At 37.4% G+C, this 10188-nt stretch overlaps 1 protein-coding gene across 1 annotated transcript; it reads left to right on the top strand.

Annotated features, from left to right (window-relative positions):
- The first annotated feature begins 717 nt into the window (after positions 1–717).
- Positions 718–9882, top strand: lmx1a (LIM homeobox transcription factor 1, alpha). The gene is made up of 7 exons (XM_065255713.2): positions 718–1037; positions 6459–6676; positions 8111–8289; positions 8611–8688; positions 9113–9197; positions 9335–9496; positions 9575–9882. The coding sequence occupies exons 1-7, from the start codon at positions 862–864 to the stop codon at positions 9709–9711; spliced, it is 1035 nt and encodes a 344-aa protein (XP_065111785.2). The 5' UTR covers positions 718–861; the 3' UTR covers positions 9712–9882.
- Positions 9883–10188: the final 306 nt, after the last annotated feature.

The raw sequence follows: 10188 nt of genomic DNA, 5'->3' as shown, positions 1-10188 counted from the left end.
TAGCTTTTTATTGGGATAAAAAAATATGATTTTAAATGTTAAGGTTTTGTGAACTTTTAACGTTTAGCTTTAATTAGTTTTCTTTAACAAATATTTGTTAATATTGTGTGTTCGCGGAGCAGATCACAGAGAAACACTTTTTACGTTTTTTTTTTTTGATTGAATAATAATAACTTTCAAATATATAACTAACCTTTATGGTATTTGTGTTATCAGATGAATTACCAAAATGTACTTTTTGTGGGCATGTGCGAATGAGCGTTTGTGAAGGTTGTAGCCTACCTTTTATTGATTATATGTGACCCTGCCTGACTGTGAAACCCCAGCTAAACTCTTTATTTTTTTATTTACTGTTTTCTACATAAAATCGTCCTACATTATCTAAAGAACATTCGGTGTAATATAGACTAATCGTGAAAGCATATCTTCAATACTGACCGAGTAAAAGATCATGTCAAAGATTGAAATTAATGACTGAAATCAAACTTTGATGCTGGTTATTTTACATTCTAAATTCTCTGGGTTATTATGCTGGGTAAATATTGGACAGAACCTATATAGGTTTATTTATTAACCTATGCTGGGTTGTTCTTAACCCAAGCATACAGTAAGTTAAAACAACCCAGCATTACATTGAATTAACCCAGCATAGGTTTATGTATTAACCCAACGTGTGGTCTGTCCAATATTTACCCGTTGTTGGGTTAAAAATAACCCAGAGAATTTAGAGTCCAGAATTTGATTTTAAGACTTAGCCTCCTGATTTCCACAGGCAGGGTCACGTATATTATAATTTTAAAAACAGAAAATGACAGGTCCTGGTGTTACCAGTTAAGTGAGTACAATTGTGTTTTTACAGACATGTGGAGTGTTGTGTGTAAAGGCTGTAATGAGCTCATTCAGGACAGGTACATGCTCCGCGTGCAGGATGGACTGTGGCACGAGCGCTGTCTGCATTGCGCGTCATGCCGCGAGCCGCTGACAAACACCTGCTTCGTCCGCAATAAGAGCCTGTACTGCAAGAGAGACTACCAGAAGTAAGACATTAATATATTTCATAATGCTTTAAAACGGGGTACAAAACAATTTACAGTTCAAATAATAAAGTTATAGATATGTCAAAGTCCAGACAGAGTTGTCAGAAGACGTTTCTTCCGGTGCAAAATGAACATAAACAAGCTATATTTAAATTTGTTCGTTTCTTTGCTTTTTATTTCTGGTAAATGTAATTTTTAGGGAACAGTAAGATAAATATCTAGATGTCTAATTTGTCTATGATCTTTTGGGGAATTTAGGCTTCATCCTGGATTCTCAATCACTTAAAAGACCGTTTTTACACTCTTTCTCTTACTAGCAATTTAACCAAATTGAGAAACTTTTTTTCTAAATTTACTTTAAGGCTAATTTAATGTCTGCACAAAAATGCACGGGATACTTAATTTATGAAAGTATTATTAAAGTTGGCTAATGTAAATATGCCATTAATTTAGGCTATTTCAACAAAACAACAAAAAGTTTTTTTGCACTGAAATAATCAAAATTAAACATATGTTAAGTTAACATTACAGTCTTTAAAATATTTCAAGTTCATTTGAATTTAAACATTCTCCAGTAAAAAAAATTACTAAAATTGTCACATGAAGACACCATGCTTGTCAGACTTTAAAACAACTCTTATGCAACTTTATTGCTATTCGGCAATGCTATTTTGATTACATTATATTTTAATGTAGCTATTAAAAATTCTTTGGATGTCTGGTTTTAATAAATACAGTTTTTTTTATAAATATTCTATTTTGTTAGCATATAATTGTGTCAATATTAAGTAAATTCTGTGTTGCATACCAAAAGAAACCAAAATATCTACTGTTTGTCTGAGAGTAAGTGTGTCTTTTGGGGGACTTGGCACAGTACTTCTAAAAGACAAGGTGACTTCAGGAGGAAGGGTTGCGATGGGCCATGGAATGTGAGGGGGCTTTCATACATACACACACCATTACATCAGAAGGACAGGACTACTGACACCCTGTCAAAATGTGTTAAATTAGCAGGGCCCATCGACGTGGCAACGGCAAGCTGGGGACAGCATATGGCCACATCGACATGGTGCAAGGACCCCCTACCACCCCAAAACCTCACTTTCTTTCTCATTCACACACTCATATTCACATTCTCACCTCCAAATAGAAGAAAGTGTGCCAAACTATTTAGTGCTCAATGACCCGCAAAAATAATCAACCATAAACCACATTTATGCATCTGGCCAATGCAAAATAACGTATTGTGAATTAGGGAACTACTTTTATTCACCAGTGAATTCTGTGGGAATCAAACTTATGACCATGGACTTAGGTACCGCCACAATGACAAATTTTGTACCTTTAATCAAAGAGTGCACCAGCTAAGCTACATGAATGATTTTAAAACTGCATAAGTGATATTAGAGTTTCAATCTCTATTTAAGAGTGAATCCACCCAGCACAGAAATGCATTGACTTCTGCAAAATATTTGACTTTAGCCCTAAAGACCAAACTGTTTCCCTATTTCTCACATCATGAGATCCACAGCCAAAGTAATAATGATGCAGAAGTGACCACTGTGCCCATAATAAGTGGGCTGGGGCAGCCGGCGAGGTTTTTGGAGAATTGGGCCATATGTTCTGGATACAGGAGAGTCTTGTGTATGAGAATATGAATGCATATGTGTGTGTGTGTTTGTTTGAAGGGGGTGGATGTAGTGGGCATCGCTGGGTGTGAAGTATGTTGAAGCATCTGGATAGGTTGGTGCCCAGTGGTGCCCCTGTTTGATGCCCGTCCGACCGTAAGATATCTGACCTGACCAATTAGCCACATACTTGGTGCTTGGCTGGCACTCCTGCCCAGTGTTTAACTATAGGCTCAGGGATGGGGAGCTAGCTGACCCAGCACTTACTGACCAGGTTAGATGAGTATTGCAAATGGGTCAGCAGGCTGCTCTCTTAACGCATGATGGTGATCAATGTGATTCAGATTTAGATTGATGCTCATGCTTTAATTACAGTAGCGCTAGTAGAAAGAAACAACTTTAAAGGTCCCGTTCTTTCTGTGTTTTTGAAGCTTTGATTGTGTTTACAGTGCGCAGTATAACACGTGTTCATGTTTCACGTGTAAAAAACGCGGTATTTTTTTACACAATTTACTTATCTGTATATCGCTGTTTTCACTGTCCTAAAAAAACGGGCTGATGTCTTCCTTGTTCTATGAAGTCCCTCCTTCAGAAATACGTAACGAGTTCTGATTGTGTAGCTTGTTTAGTGTGTTGTGATTCGATAGCAGCTTAGCTTGCCTTTAGCTTAGCTTGCCTTTAGCTTAGCTGGCGACTGACGTATTCCTGTAGGCGGAGTTTAGTCAAAAAACTGTTTTAGTGAAGCCATTAAAGCAGGAAGTAGAGGGCTGTAGTCCAAACCGGCCGTTCGCTGTAGGCTTTGAAAGAGGAATTCTGTTAAAGAAAATATATTGCCTGGCAATGAACTTTGAGCTAATCATTTTACAGGTATTATTTATGCTATTATAGCAACATTACACACTGACTTTAAAAATGGGATCAGAAAGAACGTGACCTTTAACTATTAAATTATCATCAAACTTGAATTTATTTTTGATGATTTTAGCTAATCTACCTATTGCAGTTGTGGCCATGTGTTGTGTTGATTTTGTGTAGAAATCCCTTTGCATTTTGCAACAGTGTGGCCCATCTGAATGTTTTGGTGTTTGTTTACATGCAAACACATGCAATGAATTTAAAAAGTGGGTATATTCTTGGATTTGTTCATATATTTCTTACTACATTTAATAATACTTAAGTAGGGTGAGTGACCATACGTGCCATTCTTCCCGGTCGTGTCTTGGCCAGGATTTTGGGTTCATCTTCTGAAAGTCGTATTTGTCGACCGCATACGTCATAGAGGATTATTATTATTATTACAGAAAAGCAACGGTTACATTTAAAGGTAAGAATGAAACTAAGATTGTATGTCTTGTGTTTTTAATTGAATGGCGTATGTGGTCAACAAATACGACTTCCGGAAGACGCACCGAAATCATGTCTAGGATGCAGAAGAATGGCACGTATGGTCACCCTTACTTAAGCAACGTAGTTGTGTTTACACTACTAGAAAATGCTGGCTTATTTTTAACCCAGCATTGGATAAAAAAGGACGAGAACATTTTCTGTATAATGTAACCCAACGGCTGGGTTTATCCCTTTTTGACCCAGTCCTGGGTTGAAAATAACCAAGATGGTGTCATGTCGGAGCCAATGCCTTTATGTGTTTAATTCTACATATACTTAAAGGGACACTCCACATTTTTGAAAAATGCTCATTTTCCAGCTTCCCTAGAGTTGATTCTCACTGTTTTGAAATCCATTCAGCTGATCAGGTCTGGTGCTAGCACTTTTAGCATAGCTTAGCACAATCCATTGAATCTGATTAGACCATTAGCATTGCGCTAAACATGACCAAAGAGTTTCAATGTTTTTCCCATTTAAAACTTGACTCTTCTGTAGTTACATCGTGTACTAAGACAGACAGAAAATTAAAAGCTGCAATTTTTTAGTCAGATATGGCTAGGAACTATACTCTCATTCTGGCGTAATAATCAATGACTTTGCTGATGTAACATGGCTGCAGCAGGTGTAGTAATATTACGCAGCAGCCGAAAATAGTCCCCTTGGTTACTTTTAATGGCAGGGGAATATTTTCGGGCAGTGCATAATATCACTACGCCTGCTGCAGCCATGTTACATCAGCAAAGTCCTTCATTATTACGCCAGAATGCGAGTATAGTTCCTAACCATATCTGCCTAGAAAATCACAACTTTTCATTTTCCGTCGGTCTTAGTACACGATGTAACTACAGAAGAGTCAAGTTTAAATCTAAAATATTTAATCTCTTTGGTTATTTTTTAGCGTGATGCTAATGGTCTAATCAGATTCAGTGAATTGTGCTAAGCTATGCTAAAAGTGTTAGCGCCAGACCAGGAGATCAGCTGAATGCATTTCAAAATGCTGAGAATCAAATGTTTAACTCTAGGGGAGCTGGAAAATGAGCAAATTTTCAAAAAAAGTGGAATGTCCCTTTAACCCATGGTTGTGTTAAATGTCGACAAACCCAAATGTCGAAAATGTAAATACTTGACCCAACCATGGGTTAAAACAACCTCGTTAGAGTAGAGAAACATACCATAACATATACCGATTCACATACCAAAGATGCTTTGGCGTATAATGAAGTGGAGTCACAATGGTTTCCCCAGTAACTGCAGGGCAACACTAATAGTTCTCAAAAATGCATGGCTTTAAATGTTTCAGTTCATTCTTAGCAGAAGGTGTCGCTCTATAAATTCTCTGTTTAGCTGTCATGCTCCAAACTGAGCTATGCAAAACAACGATAACACCAACCAATAGTCAAAAGCTTATAACTGGTACAAATTTAATCTGAGATAAAGAAAGTTTCAGTGTCATTTATTGTCATGTACAAGTACCATTTACAAATGACAATGAAACAGAACACAATAGACAACGGTGCTATATACATGTGTACCATAAATCATAAGCATCCACATGGACATTCATGCATTGCCATCCTTAAATCAAGTTGCAACAATCATAGCCCTATTGTTTGAGAGAAAATGCTGTTTGATGAGTCGAATTCGATATTCATCCAAATGTCCAAATTGAAACATCTTTAACCCCTTTGTAACGTTAAGAGGTAACCTGTCAGCCTAAAGCTGTCAAGGATGATTCTTTTCTAGATTTCCCTGTCACACTCACCCCAAACCTTAGACTACAGCTCTGCCCTCTGCCCCCCTCCGGGCGCGGAAATCTCAGGCCAGTTTGACAAACAGAAAATGTGGTGTCTGCCAGGTCGGGACAATGGCAGCGAGGCTCTGGGCCAGCTCTTTCCTTTGTCTGGGTTTGGTTAAGTCGAGTTAAGATCATTCCCTGGACCAGCCTCACCCGCCAGGAGGCATGATTCTTTCTCTCCGTCTGGAGCCACAGCCTGCGGAGCTCCTTTCTCCCCCCTCCCCGGGAGTCCTGCCCCGGACACAGTCGTGGAGCCGGCCGCCTCTGTTTTAGCTCCTGAATCCCAGCTCTGGTTGCCAGGCGCTAAGATGCACACTCACCATGCTGGGAGTATGCGTCTGCGTGTTTTTGGGGGTGAGTTGGGTGGAGGGAAGGGCAGGAGAGCAAGTTCTTGATGGACGGGGCGACTCAGCAACATTCCTGGATTCTCTTAAGAGAACATCAGCATCAACACATATAAGAAGGAAGAGTATTCCCAAGTCTTCCCGAATAACAAAGTGGCCAGTTAAAATATTAACGAATATGTATTAAATATTAATCCAGCATTAACACTGTCATCACCCCAAAAATGTTTCATTGCAGTAAAAATTGTATTTTATCTTTTCTCATCAGGCTGTTTTTGGTAAGGTGCAAAGGTTGTGCAGAGGTCATCTCTCCAGACGAGCTGGTGATGCGCGCAGGCACCGCAGTCTTCCACCTGCAATGTTTCTGCTGCTGTCTGTGTGCCTGCAGGCTGCAGAAGGGAGACCGCTGTGTGTTCACAGGGGACAGACTGCTCTGTGCCAGAGACTATCACAACACGCTGGCTAGCCCGACTACCTCTGACTCAGGTAGAGTTTATACACAATGTGCACATTCCAACAATAGACTTGGATACTGTTGTAGGCACTGCAATAGTTAAATTAGATTAAAGAATAAATTAATAAATTACACAAAAAAAGAATAGACATATTTGAATTTGATGTGCTTTATATCAATTTGATAGAAATCCTGCATACCAGAAGTGGGATAGATTTAGTCAGATTTTTTTTAAAGTTTATAAAGGTTATACACAGCAATGCCATGCATTAGAAGAATCATTTTTGCCTTTAGTCAAAAGGTCTTAAAATATGCATTTATTTACGCTGTTAAAAATTTCTGGCTGTTTTACTGTTGATTTAAGTTTATGTTATTTACTGGTTACAGTTTGTTCAAAGTTAAATGAACATAAAACTCTTTACAGAATAAAACTATAAAATAGTCAGCCTTATGCAAAGCATTCTGGGAACCAAAATCTAAAGAAAACAAAACAGAAAAAGGTTGATGAGGATTTCTGGTTCCCAGACTCTTGCATGAGGCTATTATTTTATAGTTTTATTCTGTAAAGAGTTTAATGTTCATTTAACTTTGAACAAACCGTTGCCAGTAAATAACATACATTTAAATCTACAGTAAGTTACTTGCAAACAGCTACATATCTACAGCAATTTTAAAAGTGTACCTTTTTATACAATCAGTTATTGTCCAGCGATGGGTTAAATTTACTCTGAAAATGTGTATATTTGACCCAACAATGGCATAGGATAAATTACAACCTAACAGATTGGGTTGGCTGTAAATTGTGCTGAAAATCCTGCATTACATATGTATACTGTGCAAAAGTCTTAGGCCACTAGACTTGTTGTTTTAGAAGTTTTAATGTCCATCCATATTTATTTTCAATCTATTTTATTAAGATACAAACTGAAAATACGGGAAATGTGTTAAAAAAAATTTTTTAATGTCTTCTTTTGGCATCATCGGTGTTTAGTGTGACCTCTCGTCGTGGCAATAAACACATCTTGAGCAGAATGAAGTATAAAGACTTATTTCTTTAAAATTAGAAATTAGGATTTTATTTTATAGGTTTAAGAGATCATTCAGTTTCCTGCTATTGCTCAAGTGGAAGGGGAGTTTACCCTAAAACCTTGACACATCAGTTTACATTTTTATAGAGTTTTTAATACTATATACACATTTCCTGTATTTACTGGATGTATTCTATTAAAGAGACTGAGAAACAATTATATATGATCACTAAAACATTGCAAAAACAACAAATCTAATTGTGGCATGGTGGCCTTAGACTTTTGCACAGTACTGTATGTAAATATAAAGAGGCTCATTCATAAATCTTACTTATTTTTTGCATATTTAAGGCTATAAAATTGTTTTACTCATATTTTTAAATTAATTATTTATGAATTGTTCGACAATTTTACATTACTGTATTTCTATAACTACAGGTAAAAGTGAAGACGAAGAGGAGGAAGATGACGAAGGCAACATTTGTACTACAGGGCATAGCAACACATCAGCAGACATGGAGCACAAGAGACCTAAAAGACCTCGTACCATCCTCACAACGCAGCAGAGACGAGCATTCAAAGCTTCTTTTGAGGTCTCGTCCAAGCCATGTCGAAAGGTCAGCCTTTAATAAAGAAACACTGTACAGGGTCATAATAATATAGTGTGATGTCATCAAAGTTTATAATTAAACTATATTTGATTTGCTTTTAAAATATTCTTAAAAATAACTTTAATGTTTAAAAGAAGAGTTAGTAGTTCAGCTGGGTATATCTTCGTCTTACCTCTTCATAAATTTAAAATTGTTTTAAATGTATATACCTTTAAAGAATTGCTGTATCTTTGTTGATCTAATACGTCTGCTGGGTTGTAGCCTACATGACAGAGCATGAAGGTCACACTAATGCCCTCTCTCTCTCTGTCTCCCGGTTATTGTTAGGTAAGAGAGACGCTGGCAGCAGAGACAGGACTGAGCGTACGAGTTGTTCAGGTCTGGTTCCAGAACCAAAGAGCCAAGGTAACGTGATGCGCACGTACACACACACACATAATCTTTTAAAGAAAATGAACTTATGCAATTGATAACAGAACTCTTTCTGCAACGTATGAGCTTGCCAGTAAGGAAACAAGCAATGTTATATGTAAGAAACTGATGACATATTTCATATAGATCCTTTTAGATTAGACGTGTATTTCCTTTCAGAGTAACTTTGTGTGTGTTCTCCACCTTCCTTTATGTTAAATAAGAAAATAGTTTTGTCTTAGGTTCCTGGTTTACTGTAAATGCCTAGGTGTTGTTTCTAGTAAGAGATTTGGCCTTATAGACTACATTGGTAATGCTCATGTGTGCATTACCAATTTCTCATTCATAACTATGGTGCAATATTTCCTAAAAGATATTAAAAAGCATGCCCCCCCTCTCTCTTTCTCTTCAACCGTAGATTAAAAAACTGGCAAAAAGACAACAACAGCAAAAGCAAAATGTGTCCTCTCAAGAGAAAAGAGACGGACATGCACAACTCACTGGTACACAAAGTTCACAACACACATAAGGATCATCACATTCCTAATCTCTCTGACATATTTGTCAAGATTTACATGCAGATAAGTTAAAATCTACACTGCTATACTAATGTTCCCCTTAACCATTTATATTACCACAGCGCCCTCTTATGGAGACTTGCCCACTGAACTGGAGTGTACAGGATCATATGTGTCACTGGCCCAGCAGAATATCACTTTAGAGTCACACGGTTTTAAACTGGACCCCTTCAGACAGGGTCTCACCCCTCCTCAGATGCCTGGAGACTACATGCATCCCTACGGTATAAAACCAATGGTTCATAATTACAGGGATAGAAACAATTATTTGTCAATTGCATTAACCCTATTTCTGTTTATAGGTTGCGACACTCTGTATGACAGTACAGACAGTGATCCTCTGTGTCACTTTAGTGACTGTCTGTCCAGCTTAGATGCCTCCTTGTTAACACCCATTGACCGACTGTATTCAATGCAAGATTCTTACTTTACATCTTGAGCATTATTTAAATGTAGTGTGTGTGTATGAATGTGTGGTGTGTGTGTTATGCTTTTGCATGCATTAGGGTAGAAATGCTAACAATGGTAATGTACTGTAATGCATTTTTTCCTGTGTTGTATATTGTATTTATTATGGTTTGTGTTTTTCTGGACTGAATTGCAATTAAATGCTTACTGACTGAGAAAATGACTCATGTTGTTAAAAAAAATATTTAACAACAGACTTTGGACAAAGCTGCTACTTTTAAACATCCATTATTAATTGGAAAGATTTTTAAGCATTAACTTCTCTAGATTTCACCCCGTAAGTAGTTGTGTCTTCTTTTAGTTGGTTTGGTTTGAAACCTGACTTAATGATTTTGATCTCATATGAGATCATCTGGCATTTAAACAAAACTCAAGGTCATACCCAGTCTGGTCTTTCAGCACCTCTTGTCCTGATGCATATCAGGACGCATACAGACCACATACTGGA

The sequence above is a fragment of the Paramisgurnus dabryanus genome, chromosome 12 (assembly GCF_030506205.2).
Source record: "Paramisgurnus dabryanus chromosome 12, PD_genome_1.1, whole genome shotgun sequence".
Taxonomy (NCBI): domain Eukaryota; kingdom Metazoa; phylum Chordata; class Actinopteri; order Cypriniformes; family Cobitidae; genus Paramisgurnus; species Paramisgurnus dabryanus.
This window is presented reverse-complemented; position numbering and strand designations above follow the sequence as displayed.